At 35.6% G+C, this 18,876-nt stretch overlaps 1 protein-coding gene across 3 annotated transcripts in view; it reads left to right on the plus strand.

Annotated features, from left to right (window-relative positions):
• Positions 1-18,876, plus strand: part of LOC106708453 (ecdysone-induced protein 74EF) — a 150,112-nt gene that overhangs the window by 100,434 nt on the left and 30,802 nt on the right. For all 3 annotated transcript variants that reach the window (XM_014499975.2, XM_014499986.2, XM_014499991.2), the window contains one exon: positions 18,202-18,327. In XM_014499975.2, the coding sequence (XP_014355461.2) occupies positions 18,202-18,327 (126 nt within the window). The remainder of the gene's footprint in view (positions 1-18,201; positions 18,328-18,876) is intronic.

An 18,876-nucleotide genomic window follows, 5' to 3' on the forward strand; every position in this document is an offset into this window, starting at 1 on the left:
TACATTACTTTTGAATTTAATTTTTGTTGATATTTACCATTGTATTGGTAGTTGTAGAGTATGCAAAAAACCCCAAGGTTTGTGTTGTTATTTCGTTAGCTTTAAGGGCGGCTAGCTACGGGCGTAGCGAGGGCTACACGGCGCTACGGCCTACGTAACAGTTACAGCTACATAGCTGCTTTTATAGTATATAATAAATATACAGTAAGATATGTTTATACGAAAAAACATTAAAATATTCAATGACAGTACTTTTTTTCACTTTTTATGTCTAAACTGCTTTTTTGTAGTCAAACACGTAAACGGTTTTTTCTTCATTTGTAAACTATTTGAATTAATCTTAATTTAACTTCGGAGTCGGATGTTTCTAAGTTAAATATATTTAGATTAGAGAAATAACGTAATAATACTGTTAGTTTCTTTAGTGAAAACAATAATTTTACATCATTTGCCAAACTTCGATCGTTAAAAAATAAATGTCGCTCGCGTATTCTTAATAAATGAATTGACGTAAACAAATATGTTTCAGTAGTAAACAGACAGACAAACATACAATAAGCTATTGTTTGTAAAGAATGCCGGCACACGCCGCGTAGCTCAACACTTGTAATAATTCCTAATCATTTCCTTTCGTCCAATTTTTACATATTATAGTTTTACTAAAACACATTCATAATTAGAAAATCCTCTGTAATATATCTTCATAACTCACCGTATCAAAAAAGGGTGGGCAGAGATTATGGACTTCCATTTGGCATGAACCTGACACATCTCTTGATCATTAAACTCTGTTTATAATAAACATAAGAGTTCAGTGATGCTGTCCAATTAATGTTCAATATTAAAATTTTCAAATAACTACGAATTTATTTAATAACAAGTATTGTTAACTTGACAAAAATAATAATTAGTTAACTCTATATTATTGACATTCCTTATAACGTTCAACACCATCTTAATTCTATGATAGAACAATTCTATTATTGAATGATTTGTTTTTCTTTTATATTTTGTTAATATTCTATGGTATTATACGAGTATATGGTTATATTTATAACATATCGTAGTATATGTTGGCTTATTTAAACATACAGACGACCTATAAATAGGTTCATATCTAAAGAGAAATAAAGACAATATTTTAGGTTATGAACAATTATATACGTGTCTGTTTCTTTTTAAAACGTATCATTTCTTATCAGCAGTTGTGAACACCTAGCTGAAGATTAAACGAGTCAAGATTGACAACTTTCTTTTATTTATTTATAAAAAACATTTCAAATTGATTACTCTTTGCTTCTACGTTTAGCCCAAAGATTAACACAACTAAGACCAGATGAATACACGCGTATGTTTAAGCATTTTATGTGGAAAAAGCGAAACGTAAGAGATATGTTCTAAATAGCTACGTATTTTTTTACTAATTATCGAGATACTAGCTGTCGTTCGCGACTCCGTCCGCGTGGAATTAAAAAAAAAACATAATAAGTAGCCTATGTGTTCTTCCAGATTATGTTCTACATCTATGCCAAATTTCATCAAGATCTGTTTAGCCGTTCCGGAGATACCTTGAAACAAACTTCCATCCATCTAAACATTAGCATAAAGGATAACTTTAAAATAAAAACCATAACTAAAAATTTGAGAAACAACTAATTAGTAAAAATATATTATGATAGCAAGCAAAGTCTATTATATTTTTTACAATCCATAAGAAATTCATGAGATGCAATCTTAAAGCGTTGGCGAATGTTCCACTCTTAAAATAACCAATATTATTTTTTGTTAATTGCTAATTATATTATCGCTTAACAATTTCTTGGTAAACAAGAACATACACACACGTGCACTCGTTTCGAATTAATTTCCGCACAGACCAGCATTTAGCAACGCACTAACACGGATAAGGTTCGTCGACATCAAACCAGCCCGGAAAATTATATTCGAAGGTTCAGCAAAATGGCGCTAGTTGCTACATATATAATTTTCATATATAATTCTCAAACATAACCTCAAAATTACTACATGATATTTTAGATTTCTACTATGTCAAATTAAAAACCAAACTAGGATCATTTGATACGGTTAAACAGATTTATCTCGAACTATTTTGTTACACTTTTTAAAACTCTTATTTTAAATACATTTGATATTATAGTTGGTTGACAAATGATTCCTATTAAACATAAATCTAGGAAAATTAATCATATTGAAGTAACACAGAGACGATAAATACTATTATCCACTTAACAGACGTGTTACAAGTTTATGTGTTCATCAAAATGATATAAAATGTATAAGGAAGAAGAGTTAATTAAATCTGATTTACCCACATATTGCCAGTGCCATCTATTGATGAATACATTACAATATGAGTGGTGCTAATAGATTATAGACATATATACTACAATGTAAGGATATACGCTGTTTATTAAATCAATGGTAAAAATATTGAAGCTCGTGGTTTACGTAATTATCTAGAGTTGTTTTTGTTTTGATCTGTCTGATGCATAACTAAAGTTCTATCGTCATACATAACATCGAGTTTTGATGAAATAAATGCGGGCTTTGATGAATTGCGGTTTTACCGTATTCCTAGAGATCCATTATGGATTATCCCATATCGTTTATTGATTTTCATGTTATTAAAAATTAAATTAATATTTATATAATTGTAAATAAATTACGTTACGGATTAGAAAATTTAATATCCGGAAAGATAGGAAATTAATTTATAATCGTCTTAAAACTACTAAAGAATTACATCACAGATTACATTATGATAACTGGCAAACAATAGAGAATATAACTGTATGCAATAAAAAATATAATGCTTGCTCTATTTTGGAATAAAAAACATGTCGCCCAATTCAATGAAATAGCAAACGTAATCTAATACATAACAAAACAATCGGACACAGTCAGCGACGAGTCGACACCATACAGGGAAACGAACAGGGCATCGAACCCGTACTACCGCGAATCCGTATGATGACACAGCGTTTAGTTGACATCGCACTAATTTTATAATCGCAATAAAATCATCATTGTATGCTGATTCCGATACCTTGTTTAGTCGATGTTTTAATATTAAAATAATACTATGTACACGTACCATATACTGGGCTTTACATTCTAAGTAAGTTGTTGACCTTTTTGTAATTTCTATTAGGTGTTGCAAACGTACAATGTAATATGACTATTATTTAATTATATATTAAGTGGGTCCAAACATCAGTCCTAGAGAGACCCAAATGACTGAGCATTGGGTACTGATTTCATTAATAGGTACATATCTCTTCTATGGAGTAGTGTCTTCTCATGTTAGTGCAATATAGTTGGCAATGAAAAAAATGTTTTTTTTATATTTAATAATGTTCCAGTTAGTACATTGAAATATGTCATGTTTATGTATATTTTGTTTCAATTTCGCAACTATAACAAATGGCAAATTTCTAGCGAATTAATTATTTGAAAATAAGTTCATAATCTATATCAGTCCGATCATTAAAGCGTAATATATTATCTAAACAAAACGATAAGTCTCTGAATTTATTTTGTTGTATAAACGCACAGATGAAGAAGAGAGACGCGCTTTCGTTGTGACAGTTCTATGTCAATTTGTAATTATAACTCTGTGTTGCCGAGATCTCTGGAATCAGGAATGAAAGCAATATCAATCTTCGTGTATGACCCGGTTTCTTAAAAGTTAAAAATTATCCAGAATGTAAATCATGACAGTGAAAGTTATGATTCTCTGCTCTTTACTCATTTATTCTTTACCAATTCATCTTTCAAACCAACTTAAATGTGAGGATAATTCCTAACAATAGGACCTTTATGGTTAGTAGAGATTTTTTTTATTATTTTAATACAGACACGCAAAGCGACACATGAAATCTTCCAAAGTGACAATTCAAAGATACTGTCAACGAGATTTTTGTTATATCATCTAGTTCTGTCGCCTCACAGGCTGTCAGTTTTATTTTTACACTTGGTAGAGCCGTCACAAATCGACCTACATTCCCATACTCATAGAAAGGATATAGGAAACATTATCTGCGTGCGCAGCTGCCTAACAATGTAGCATCCCTTCCCGGAGAAATGCGCGATGATACCTGCCCTGCGCCCGCGCAGGTCGGAAGTGAAAGGTGCGTAAAAAATCTCGTATAGAGCGTGATCGGACGCCGGATGGCCGCGGAAACAATGCCGCCTTGATGAATGGATGCACTTTATTAATTTATTCTGATATCGTAACTTGCAGGAGGTAGACCAACTCCAAAGTACTATAACCATTGTCTAGACAACGTAAGGGCTTTTTTTTATAAAATCTTTAACATACATGAGACAAACACATCTGAAATAGAATCGTTTTATTTCGTATTCGAAGTTTGTGTTTTTTGTATGGATAATTTATTTATTACAAAAACGCTTCTAAAAGACATTGAAGAAACTTCTAAAAACCGGAGATCGCCGACAAAGGTCGTTGTTCTTTGAAATATTTGCATATATTATGTCCAAAAGCGTTCTCATCGCTCGGCCGCGGCGGACGGCGGCTGCTGCCGACTGGACACAACAAGTGTATTGGCCGCGCTGTCCTCGCCACGTCCGCGTCGCGTCCGCTGCCCGCTGCCTTCTGCCCGTAGACAAACAACCAAATAATCCACGACTACCTGTTCAGACGTTCGGATTTTTCGACCATTTGAAAAAGAAAAAAATGTATTAATTTATATCACGTGTCAAAGTCGACATAAATAATTCATCGCGTCGTTTCAATACGAACTTTAACAGCGACGAGATTAGGTCAAAACTTTTGATCGTCGTAAATATACGATACGACTTTTTGACTCGTTGTAAACAATAGAATGTAAAAGGGTAAGGAAGGGTTGTTCTTTTTTTGAACGGCTTCCTGGAAACGAACGTCCCTGTCGCGCTACAGCTCGTTTAGCATGAGGGACAGAGATAGCAATAATAAAATATATTCAGGATCAATTTTATTCTTTTTTAATGCAATTTCAGTATTCGAACGGCGTTGGGGCATCCGCTTTTAGTATTTCCAAAATAAATAAACGAGACCTTCGGCCCGCCGCCGTTGGTAATCTATGCGTAAACGTTTTTACAACTTCCTTACATTTTTAACTATTTTTAAAATGAGGTTCGATATTTATCCGAAGATTGCGAGCTCCCCGACCGGCGGAGCGGTGAGGGTGCCGAAAACGAATGCTTAAATGTTATCTGTTATGTGTTTATTCGTGCAATGCTCTTTACAATATTTGAGTGGAGCGGCGCGGCGGCAGCGCGGGCGGCCGCGCGTTTTTTGGCCGGCCTTCAACCGCGGCGCAAGGCTATCGGATTTCACAACACCACACAAACAGACAACGGACCAAGCGGCCTACTGTTACTTTGACCCTTCTTCTCGAACGATTTTCTAGCAAATAATAAGAAAATATTATCGACCCAGATTTAACGCACAAAGATGTAAAATACCAAAATTAGCACCATCTTATAGCGTTAAAACTATTAATATCACCCGTAGACAAACTTTGGTTATTGTCAAAAAAGCCAAGAACACTTTCTGTGTGCTCTGCGCTTATCAAAATTAGAATACGCTCCTTAAAGAAACCACTTATTACCGCTCGTTCCGACCACTTCAATACATGTGAAGCGATTATGTTTTCTCAGCAAAAAATAGTTAATAGGGTCATACGGTAAACGTAAAAAGCCGCGGGTTTCCGTAACCGAACGCCGCTCACCTTGCGCAGGCGCACAGTTCATGTGTCCCCAAAAAAACTTAACCCAATTTTTAAACATTGAAAAAACACTACCTGCCGCCGGTAGCGCTCCACCCACGCCATTAAAATCAGGCTCTAACTGTAAAACGGTCCTTTTTTGCGGAGACATTTTTTTGCAATTTTTTTGCATCGCACTCAACAGTTTTTTAATTTTGAGATTTATGGTTGCGTTCCTTATTACGCAACGGTACCTTTACCATTGTTTGATTCTGCAGATGTTTTTTTATTTGCGAAATCTAAGAATTTTATTTTGTTGTTAAAACATTGTTGCTTTAGAAAACATTTAAAGGTTTGCGAACCTCGCATTAAAAAAACTGCATGTCTGGTAATGTTTACAATTACACCGACTATTGTTGGTTTCCATTTTGCAAATTAAATTCGCATAAAAGGTAATATGCATACAATAAAATCTAGATCCAGGCGGGCTGAATAGTAATGGGTTCTCCAATAAAATAAAGAATATTATCGGTAGAGTCGGTCTAGGCGGCGCATGCGTCATGCCAGACGGGAGGTGATGGTCTGGTCTGATGTCACCACTCTGCGAGCTTCCGGCCACCTACACACGCACACACTCGCACACAATCTCACGTGTACCACACTAATTGCGCAAGTTAGTCGTCATAAACAAAAATAATTACACCTTTATATGTGTGGGTTTTGTTTTGCCTCTCGTCAATTTTCCTCAATCGAATTTACATAACAGGAGCCGTAGGTAACATTTTGCGCGACCGCATAACGCATGCACTTTGATATTTTTGTTATTTACTAAATACAGACGTCCGCTTCTTTTAATTTCAAATATTTTATTTTATGATACTATTCTAAAATTAATATTTTATTCGACATTTCGAGATTATGATGTTTTCTGGTCTTTCTTCTCATATTTTGTAGCAGAAGGAGGTATTGTATCTAATTCAGCCTGTCTTAGGGTTGAAAAGTTTCTTTTGTTAGCTATTAGTTTGAAACTGACAAAAACTATTCCTAGCTCGAGCTAGGTCCGACTAAATATTCAATTAGTAAAGTTTTTCCCTATGTAAATATTAAGTTTATAGAAGTTTCCAGAAGGCTCTAGGCCAGACGGTAGGCAAATAACCTAAATTGTGGAACTTACGCGAGGCCAGGCCTCGATCCCGCGGGAAAAACTATGTACCTAAAAACAAACTATTAGCTATGTACCTTTAAACTCTTGTAAACAAAATACATTTATAATACTAACCTTTGGTTTCTGAGAACAAAATTCCTGTATAAAGCATATTAATTAATTAATTAAGAATTTTGCAATAAAAAAGAATTTTTAAGCATATTGTCAGTTTAAGCATGTCTCAGTTTTGTCAAACATAATGAGAGGGATGACGGTATAGTTTATACAGGAATTTTGGTCTCGGAAATCAACGATAACATGTGTAAGATATTCTCTTAAACTAGCTTGAATCTTTCTGTTTGTTATAGTTGTTGTTGATAACAACATGACATTTGTAAAGGCAAGATTTTGTAACATCGGTGGCCGGCGAGCGCGAGGCTCCGGAGCATTTTGCGCCACTCGGATGTTGAGCAACAGTGTGCACGGCGCACCACACACACAACGCCCACTGTGTTGTAAACACTCACGAAATTCACAAGCACTAAAAAGAGCTCTTATAAAAACAGCATACGTCCCAATATCATTCGCTACGTCCGCACATTCTCTTGTTTCTTGAAGTAGGTCTTTGGTTCCTGTTTTTAACGCGTATAAATGTATAATAATCTGTGAAATATACACGTATGTTTGATCATTGATTGCAAATCTCCCATGAAGGTTTTCTTATCTATTCATGCATACCAACTGGCAGCGGACATCATTGTTCTTCAGTTAGGAGACAATGTAGAGCAAGGAATTTACGTGATCCATTTCCTATGTCTTGTCTGAGCAGGATGAAGAGAAATTGCGAAGGAAAATGTGTTTCGAAAAACACCTTAACGTCGTGATGCTGTGATATATCACTTATTGATTCGTAAAATATTTTGGGTCAACAATCCAGTAAAAACGCTACTGTCGGCTTGTACCAATCCTATACATCTTTTTAACAAATAAAGTCTGGAATATTCCACGCTATATTAAATATAATTCGAATAAAAGAAAATCGACTAACAAGCCAATTTCCTGTACAAATATCTCGAGACGATATTGTAATATCCGGCGATAGATCATCGTAAATAAACGTTCCACTGCGACCTCGGCTAATTAATGTAATATGTTCTAATAACATTCAAGTATGTAGATTACAAAACATTCGGTACAAGAACCGACATCTTTTAGAATTTATTTCCAGGAGTACAAGTGAGGTCAAAACCAAAAGCTATGGGAAATACCAGTATCATTGTGCACAGATAACTTAATATTCACAGCGGGGCGGGCATCTGTAGCATTAAATACGCGCGGCGAGCGTAATGTTACGAAATATTTGTGTCAATGTCGTTGCGAGAAAAAACTGTCGAAGCGCGAACCGGACGGACAGATTCCGCGGCCGCGCCGGATGCGGTACGACGCCGGCGCATTGCGCGCGCGCGCGCAAACAAACACCACAAACATCCCGGCGACTTCCTCCGACCGCTGCGGCGCGCGCGGTTTGTTGTTCATCATCTCAGCGCCTGCGCAAGCAACTGCTGTTCTCAGAAGCGCTTAAACTAAGAGTACAAACTGCTTCCCAATACTGCCAATTGTTTATAGCTTCTTTGAATTGCTTGCAAACGATCTTTAATTGGCAAACTGAAATTCTATTTATAAATTATTATTTTTTTAAGGTTCTAAAACTTCAAGAAAAACAACAAAAGAATTTTATTTTGAACTACTGTAGGTGTTAAGATGCAATTGACGTTGATAGTATTTGACAACAAACCAGTTTGTTAGTTTCGTAACTATATGTAAGTAGCGAGGAGCATTGTGTGGCGGAGGTTGCGCAAGCCTCAGCGGCAAACAGGAAAACACAGCCTTTGACGTATACATACTAAATCCACAAGTAACTTTACGCGAATATCTTTTTATTGCATGTCGTCCATACTAAATGCTGCCAATTTAATTTAAGGTGAAATTATACGAGTATTATTGGTTCTAGTCTTTGTCTAAAAATTGATTGTAAATTCTTATAAATGTCAAGTAGAAATTGAAGCTTTCGCTGTAAACTTTCCCTAACGCAAAGATGTAATAGGAAGAGACGTACTTATACGGCAAGTTGTCAAATGTCACCTCCAAGTCTGCCGCCCACAAAGTAGCAAGACATGGATAACATTTCCGGATTACAACAGTTATAATATACACTAGTTATCAATAAAGCTAACACCAACAGAGTCAAAAGATAAAAGACTTGGATGGATAAGTTGAAAAGATGTTGGAACTAGTAAACAAAAGGATGTAAAGTTAACAAAGTTGTAGTATACAAAGGTCTAACGGCTTCGGGTGTAATAGTAACATAGCCGGTGTAGATAACGCACGCGCCTATATAATCTAATGCCTAGGCTGTGGTGTGCTGGGCAGGGGGAGGTAGGTAGGGGGGTCTGGGGCCGGTGCAACCGGGTCAAGGCGCGCGGTGCATCGCTCGCCGACGTCAAATCTCACTTTCGCGCTACGCCAACATGGCCGCCGCGCTGCGCCGTGACATAGCAGGGTTGCCAGTATTATAACTTATTAACCATTTGTGTGGTACTCTTTATTTGATAACAAAATTGTTCTTTATTTCAGAACATTTCAAATTAACTTGAATTCTTATGATTGTAAATACATCAATATTCCAGTTGTGCTAACAGTACCTAGACATCCCAATCGTATTCTTTATATACATGAACAGTAAGAGAACATCACCTTTTAAATCGGATCATTTGGTTCATAGGTATCATTATTTATAAATCAATCAATCAAAAAAAATCAAATCAATTTAACTATAAATCTTAACTTTAATTACCAATTCAAACTGATAATAAAATGACAGCCCTAAACCGCATGCAACTCGATTTCGATGACTCGTTTCACAATTTTCCGGTTTGATCACCGGAAACCCAGTAATTTAATTTATTTACAAAATAAGGTCACACAATATTATATTTTTTAACAACTATTCCCATTATTACAATATAATACCATCTTTACTTAAATGAGTAGTGATTTTTTTTTATCATTCACTCAAGTAATAAATTAAATTGTACTCAAAAATTACAAAACTAACGTAATCTAGAACATTTTACAAACAAATGCAAAAGTATTATCAAGAGATTATCACTTTATTTATTTATATATTGGAATTCCAGAATTGCCACACACAAATCAGGTCACGTAAGAATTAAATTAGTATGTGATGTTGCAACAAAAAACACGTGCTCGGAATTTGACAACAACAAACAAATATGTGTAAAGCGAACATCCTTGCCCCGGTTTCTTGGTTCCTACGAGCTGGTGCGTAATCCTGATAGCGTCTTATCACATATAACTTCTTATCATTTTCGTATTAATGTAAAGCCGATAGTTGCGAGGATTGTCCACGCATGCTTTTAACATTAGCTTTATATTCGAATCCCGTTTGTAAAATCTTTTATTAGAATTATAATGCAATAGAAAAGTAAACAGAAGTTTAAGACAATTTCTGATTAATATATGATATTTTTAATATCTACGCAAAAAGCTAGATTAATTGGAGTAAACAATTATTTGTTATAAAAGTAATTTTCCATTTCCTTGATTCTTCTTATCGTTTACGAAGATAAAATTGTAACAAATGTTTTGTATATCTGAAGAAAAGATTATTTTGTAACCATGGCAACATAATGCCTAGTCATTTATTTAATAATTTACTTTTTATTACTAAATGGAGGCAAATAATTCCGTCCTTCCTCCTAATGGTACGTTGTAGAATTAATTAAGTAATAAATATTTTGAGTTCAGTTTCCGGGGTCAAATTCCTATCCGAAGGTAATATTTGCGTTTATAAGGTTGTTCCACTCTATAGATTGTATCGTTACTCGTACCCGAGAACACTCTCTATTACTTACAATTATAATAATAACTAAACAAAAAAGTCTAGGAAAAGAACTTTATAATTTAAGACTAAATAGATCAAGTTACATTAACATTATCATCAAACGTTGTCCAAAGTTCAACATCGACAATAAACATGTAGGTAATAGGATATAAAAAAAACAACTATAAAGTTCATATCTGGCCGTAGACCTTTTGAAATTTGATCGCATGATTCATACAAGTCTGAAACTTATAATATAAATAGTATATGTTTTCTAACAAAAATATTCAAATATTAATGACATTTTCTTATTGTACTAAGTATCTTTAAAAATCTGTATACCGTAAACATCCTGTTTGTAATTCAGACGTTTTTGTAGCCTTTATCGATAGACAAAAACATGTACAAGTTGTTTACTAGTCGTTCGGCCGTGGTCTGCGTTAACGGCCATCGAGGCTGCACGTAGGCAACCGCCGCAGCAAGGTGACCGCCCAAATATATTGCAACCGCGCCACGAAGCCAGGGCTTTTAGGCCATGACTAATAGACAATAAGATGACGACATAGATTATTCCATAGTGATCATTATAAAATAGTTTTCTGGGTTTGACAGTTAAACAATGTTGCCATAATTTTCATTTTTTACATTCTTAAAATTCACGTCAATTAAATAAATCTCTAAAGATGTGTAAATCATAAACACCATTTGTAAAGTTTACAAAACGTGCAAAATATAACCTCAACCCGGACATGATAAAAGAAAACATATAAACTTGATTAGCTAATTTAAACTTCGTGGATATTGTTATAAGGTATACAATTGTAAAACATCGTTTAGTATTGCATCAAAGCGTGGTATCGGACAAAGCTCGCAGCAACACGAGAACACGAAGTGAGTGGGCGCCGCGAGCGCGAGTCGCATCTTGCCCTTCAAGCCGCCTGACCCAGTTGTTGCGCCGGCGCAGGCGCAGGCCGCAACGTCCAACCTATTTGCATCGCGTTTTAATGTTGCGTGAACTACACGGATTTTATAATAATACACGTCATTGTATTTTTTTTTTCAAGTTTATTGTAAACAACAGTTTTGTACCTTTTATCTTAGTAAAATATAAATTATTAAACATTTCCCGTAAATCTCAAATAAATAAAATATGTTAGTTACGAATTGCTATTCGTTTGTAATAAGTTTTTTTTGTGTTTTAGCAACATAACTATCGCTTCCACTGGACATTCTAAGAGCCTATGTTTAAACATTTTATCCTATAATTTGAAATACTAAAAGCTTCCTCGTCCACAACAAGCGGATAAAGAAACTTTAGTGAGTGACACATGAGTCATTACACAACGCCTCATAACATTACATTTGCATAAACAAACTCAACGCTCCTAAACTTTATTATAAATAATAATTTAACACAAGCTATAAACAACTATAAAGTTATCAAATAGTACATTCAATTTATATTAAATCACTTTATATCATTACAACGGCCAGAAGAAGTAATTTTAAATTTAATTTTAAATCATTAAATAATTACATTAACTACTTTTTTTTAAATTGCCAATATCAAAAACGATTAAATCGATTAAACCTGTGCAAAAGAATATCGAATGAAGCAATGCACAGAGCTGTTATTAAAGTCCGCAAGATAAATGTTATCTATACAATCGCAGCGGTTTCCATTTCGAAGCGCGCCACGCTGCCGCGCCTCGACCGACGACGACTTTCTTTGGTTTCCCGCGCGCGGGGAAAGTGCCCGCGCTTTTCCGACGCCATCTTTGATACGCTGTCTTACAAACACGATATTTTTATTACAAATATATAAAGAGATTTGTTTAATAAATAACTACATGTTACGTTTTATATTATTAATATTTCTTACAATTTATCTGTAAAATTTGCAATTTATGATCTCGCATTTCTTTACCAGTTAATACTTGTATGTTATCTCGTTTGTCTATTATTAGAAACTAGCTTTTACCCGCGACTCAGTCCGCGCGGAATAAAAAAAATGCACACAGAATAAAAAGGTTCCTATGTCCGTCTCCTAGTTTAAGCTACCTCCCCATCAATTTTCAGCTAAATCAGTTCGACCGATCTTGAGTTATAAATAGTGTAACTAACACGACTTTATTTTATATGTATAGATTTCTCGGGTTAAATATGACGCTAGTGTTACTATCACGGAAGTGTGAGAGATAATTCTGCGTTGTGTGTGAGTCAGTACGTTGTGGGACAACTAACAATCGCCGCGCTTCACTGCCACAGCAACATTTTAATTTGTGTAAATTTCACATTTTATTTTTTATCTGTGAAGCGGTCAATTTAGATCTCTACACAGATGATAAAATATAGACACGTAACTTTTGTCAACTTTTTTTTAAATATTTATTTAACAAACATTCTCTTACAAAGTTATTTAAAGATGGCAGACCTTTTATTACAAAATAGAAACCCTAGAAAATACTTATTCCATGTATCTCTATTGGTTTTCATAGAAAGGCTGTTAAAATTAATGTCAATAATTATTTGGCAAACAGTTTGGTATGGGTGCGCAGGCGCCGCGCGTGTTGCGTGACCGGGCGGCTAATGAGGACACCAAGGTCCCATTCCGTTCGCAAACCACATTCTGTTATTTTGCCTTCTTAATTAAATCACATCGATGTATTCTGTTCCCATTAATGACATATTAATATCTACATTTAATTATCCTAGATTTCTTGTTCCTTCATAAATATAAATATGATCCAAATCATGTATTGCTTATAAAATTATCTATACGTCCAAAAACAAATGAATTCGTCTGTATTCAATACAGTAATAAATATTCTTTTAATACAGCAATATCATGATAAACTCTGGATGAACTATTATACTCAGAACCTTTGGACTAAACGATTTCCTCGACAGAAGGGATCTCGCTGCGCGGTCGTGCGTTTTGAAATAGCTATCGCTTCCCGGATGTATTCTGACGTCACAAATCTCCGCTCGATTTCCCGAAACCAACGCTTAGGATGTATCAATGTGAAATAATACTTAACTCCATCATTGCAGAGTATCGATTCAATCAACGGTCGATGTCCTTTTATTTTGTCCGAGCGCAAACCGGTTCGTCGAAAATGGCGGCGCGGTATCTTCCTGCCTTCGCCGCACGGAATGCGCTTAAAAACCGATAAAACACTTTATATCATATGGGTTGATGTTATTTTCGCGATTGATAAAATGCCAGCAAAAGTGAAAATCGAGGTATCCTAAAATAAAAGAAGAGCGATCAGGCGAAAAAATTTTACTACTTCGACAAACTCACAGCCCGGAGACGAGGTGGCGCGCGTCATTGTCATTGACGGCACTAATTCGTTTGATCCAAATTTATGTCACTATCATCAGAATTCACTGACATTGTCATCCACATCGTGTTTCTCCTTCCTATAATCTTTGCTCATTGAAATTGTTTGTAACTTAAGATTGGTATGTTCAGATAGTTGTCGAATGACGGTACAACCATAACTTTCTTAGCTTACCTTATATCATATTATGAATTAACAATGAGTGCGGCGAGTAAAAACATGGGATAAACATAGGATTAATCATGTAGTCCTATAAATAATCTTGTTTTGTTATTGGCTATAACAATAAGATAACGAAATACGCCTCGGTTTTCCTCAAGAGCAGCGCACGCGCAGCGCGTAATGCACGGGAAACGCTATCTACTAAAATTGCTTTCTGTTTTATATCTTTCACAAATATATCAGCGAAATATTCGATAGATGATAAATACATTGCACTTTTGTATTACGATTCATATTATTTTTTATATCAAAACGACAAACATTTTACAGATGATGAGTTTTTTATCAGTAACCGAATTTTACTAAGGAATATTTAAGTTAAGAAGAAATCAATTTAAATTACGATTATTGTACATAAAACAAAACTAGCTGATAGAGATGACGCAGCCAGACGTGATCCGTGCTTTTTATTAATAATATTTAATACATATCGTCGTAGTGTCGCTCGACACTTCCTCCATTAGCCGTGCCTTATGTGTCGGCCACCCGCAACAAGTCTACCGATGTTCATTCGCTTTTTTACTGTAGACATACCTACAGCCTCTAAAATCAAGTTCCATAGCTGACGAATTTAGTGTTAACGAACTTTTAAACCACAAAAATATAGGTACTACGCAGTCTCGCTGCTATGGTTGTTGTAACAACTTCTCGTAATACTTTCATCTATTAGTATCCAATTTTACTAATTCAGGTTTGTATAAATAATCATCAAAAGATCATCTTAATATTTTTAAAGTTGCAAAGTTTCATCAGCGATTTTAATCGTAACTTCTTAAAACTGGACTTCCTGCGTCCAAGCTTAATTACATCCTGTAATACAAAAATACGTTCACTCTCATTCGATGACATCTCTTTGTGCGCGAGTCTTCAAAAATAAAACATTGCTAAAATCTTTATCGCTAAAGTCACAGCAAAGATAAGGTTCCTTTGATGTGTTGAAAGTTAAAAGCAAGTTCATTTTCTCATTAAAACAAATGAAGACCGACTTCCCTTACAAAAATTTAGAATAAATAGGTATCATTGAAACAGGAAACAGTACAGACTAGTAGTTATTCATTTGGAATCCTGAATAACAACAAAATACTTCCTTTATGATCATTTTATAAAACACATTCGTGTTTCCTACATATTCATAATACGAACTTTAATACAAAAAAGCACTTTTTCATCATATTTTAAATTGTTTAAACGAAATAAAGTACTTCGTTATTGTTATCTAGCTCCCATCGGGTCAGACATTTGGTCATACAAAGGAGAAATAAAAAAAAATAGCATAGAGCGTTGCCCTGCTTCAAGCAGCACGCCATTTTAGTATTCTAGAAGGTAAAATAATACTGCACCGAGGATATTGGTAGTAAAAGTTGTGAGCGTGCATTCACCTACCCCACCCCCACCCTGCAACCAACCCAACCACCCCGAGCTATCATTTCGTCCGCCCCCGCCCCCGACGAGAGCTTATGCAAGTTAGTTAATATTTCAGAAAAGCAGGAAAGTGAAAGTAGTTTGAGCTGAATTACACGAGAGTTTAGGTCCCCTTTATGAATACAGTAGCGCCCTCTGTGCTGCGGTTAACGTGCACTTTGCACGATAAACTCGTCTACAAAATAACATCGTGTTCCGAACGCTCTGTAATAAACTTCACGAAACATTGCACTGAAATTTTAGAACTTTTAATGCAATTGTTACGTTAGTTACTTATGATGACGTAGTTTACTATGAGATGGAATTTATCTCATTACATACACAACGTTAATTAAACTTTTTAACAGTTTCTGTTAAAGAACATAGAATACGTTAAAACATGTTTTGATTGTTTGTTTACGAATAGTTGCTTCCTTAAATTCAACCTTTGTTTATCGCTTTAATTGAATTATGCAATAAAACTAGCTACTTCTTTTATAAAGTCTGGAATTATACGTAATTCTTAGTGTTATTAGCGCTGAATATAGATCAATAAAACTTATTATACGATAAATTGTAACATATATTTTATATAACCAGTACAATGAAAATGTACTAGTACAAGTATGAAATAAAGGGAACAAAGGAAAGTTAATCATGTACACACATCAAAAAATATTCTTATGGATGTTATTTTTTTTGTAAGACTCAACTGAACGGTTTCTATTATAAAGTAAAGTTGTCGTTAAGATCCTGTCAGCGGCGGCCTTTGTCTACCTGCGGGAGCTACGAGCGAGGACTCAAAGGAAGTCGACCCGAATTTAGTGCTTATTGATTGTCTAAATTGACGTCCTAGCCCTCACCACTACATACGTGCTACATGCGAGGAAATTCAACTAACACACGCCTCGAACAAAAGACTCTTTGTGCTACATTTTTGATCTAATAATGTTGTACTGTCGATATACAACACATTCGTCTTACAGGTAAAAGTGTACGTTAATTTGGAAACAATTTAGTTCTGTTGTTGAATTTCTATACCATCGACATATATTGTTCAATCCTCGAAATATATTCGAATATATTGTTATAATGAAATAAATGTTATTCGAATATATCTCTCAATGAATTAGTCGAAGTACTGAAAAGTATTGTAAATTCATACTAGTTAGAAAACATTAGTAAATGGGTCCGATGACCTCGCGAGTCACCTAATAAAAACAATGAGATGCTGCAAGTGTGGCCGCAACGTGCGCTGGATCGACGACACCTACCCCTCCCCGGTCACCTCCCCTTCCGACTTTCCCCTGAATAATTCAAATCATCGCAGCGATCGCATGCAGCTGCTCGATCGAGGATCTAATCCACTTTGTATTAGTTCCTTAAACTGAAACACTTACATTTATTAAAGTGATTTGTTTAAATTTATATTCTCCGCTCCCATTCTCTAAGCCAAGCCTTTCTATCCGAATAGGAAAACGTCGCGATAAAAGTCTTTGACGGGAAGTAACTGGTTACATTAACGTATGTAAAGTTGTATTTTCACATATTTTTATTGAATTGAAATTGACATATGTTAAATTAGCGTTCATCCAAAAGTTAATAAAGAACATTCGAGCTCAGCAATGCCTGGAGGCGAGGGCGGAGGGCGCAGCGCCGTGCTGTGCACTCCTGCTGGCGCTGCCAGCAGACGGCCCTCACATGTGACCACGCCGTAAAGAGTTCACAATTCGTCTAGACATTTCGACCTCGCAGACGAGAGGGAGGGCGTTTCCCGTCCCGTTCCTGCGTCAAACATGCGCAGTATGGGGGGAGACAACAGGTGGCGGTGGTGGGCTCCCTCGGGGGCGGGGGCGGGGGTGGTGGTGGTGGTGTGGCGCGGCCCAAGGTCGGCGCACGGAAGCGTCTGGCTCGGATGTATCAAGATTATACATTATTGATCTTACGGTAATTCCCTTGTTACACGCTCGTCATGGTTTTGCTTTTCAAAGGCTCCCTTACCTATCTTTTAAGTTTATTTTAGCTAAAATAACTTAAAAACCAATTTAATTCAGTGTTGTTATTAAAGGTTAGTAACGATAAAGTTTCCAAGTAGAACAAGTGTCGAGGACTTCAGTGCTCACAGAAGCCTGCGGGGTCTCACTCTGTCAGTTGTAACTGAAGTTATCCAAGAGATAGCATCGTAGCCCTCGCCTCGGATACCTTCCTTTGAAGTCAGCCTCGTCGTACAATTTGACGTCTGCAACTCTACAAAACTAAACTGTCGGATAACTTAAGTTCATTATCAATGGTAGTCTGTCTGATCTTTGTTACAACTTAATTTAACTTGAGAATTTCTCATTTTAAAGTTATATTATGTAGTATAATTGTAATAAATAAATAAAAAAAAATATTATCATAAGATTTTATGTAGTGTAAAATGTTTGTATTAATTTGTCATTTTATGTGTGACAGTGGACGGCGAGCCAGGAACGCTGGCGTTGGGCGCGCGCGGGTCGCTGGGTCGCGCGTTGCTGCACGGCCTGCTGGCGCCCGCACCCGCGCCCAGGCACCACCACCTCTACACCGCGCCCAACACCGGTCAGTCCACATTTCTACACACATACACACACTAACACATTTACAATTGCTTATTGCTCACCATTAACAATATCAAAATTTCGATTCAATACATATAAAGTCGTAATTTTTTTTCAAGTATATAATACCAAATGCATTGTAATCTCTTTGTACAATTGTATTATAAAACAAACTATAAAACCAACCGCAACCTGAATCCCGCCAAAACTCATCAATTGCGGCCATTTGCATTTTTAAGATAAAGAGTGACATCCTACAACCCGATTGCCAATAAACCGCTCCGACTCACACATTAACGTTATTGTCTTTTTTTAAATCGCTGAAAAATGTTTTATATAAATTAATGTGCATTACTTGACACATGAAAAATTTAAATACGTTTCAATTTATTATAAAATCAACGACCGTTTTATGAACTTCTTAGTTTTTTTATTTGTGATGACGAAACGGAAACATTTTATTAACGACCGTAATTTTTAATTAAAGTAAACACAACTTAAACGAATACTAAAAATATTTTTTAATATTAGTGACGAAATATTTTGCACA

Source organism: Papilio machaon, chromosome 3 (genome assembly GCF_912999745.1).
Source record: "Papilio machaon chromosome 3, ilPapMach1.1, whole genome shotgun sequence".
Lineage (NCBI taxonomy): Eukaryota > Metazoa > Arthropoda > Insecta > Lepidoptera > Papilionidae > Papilio > Papilio machaon.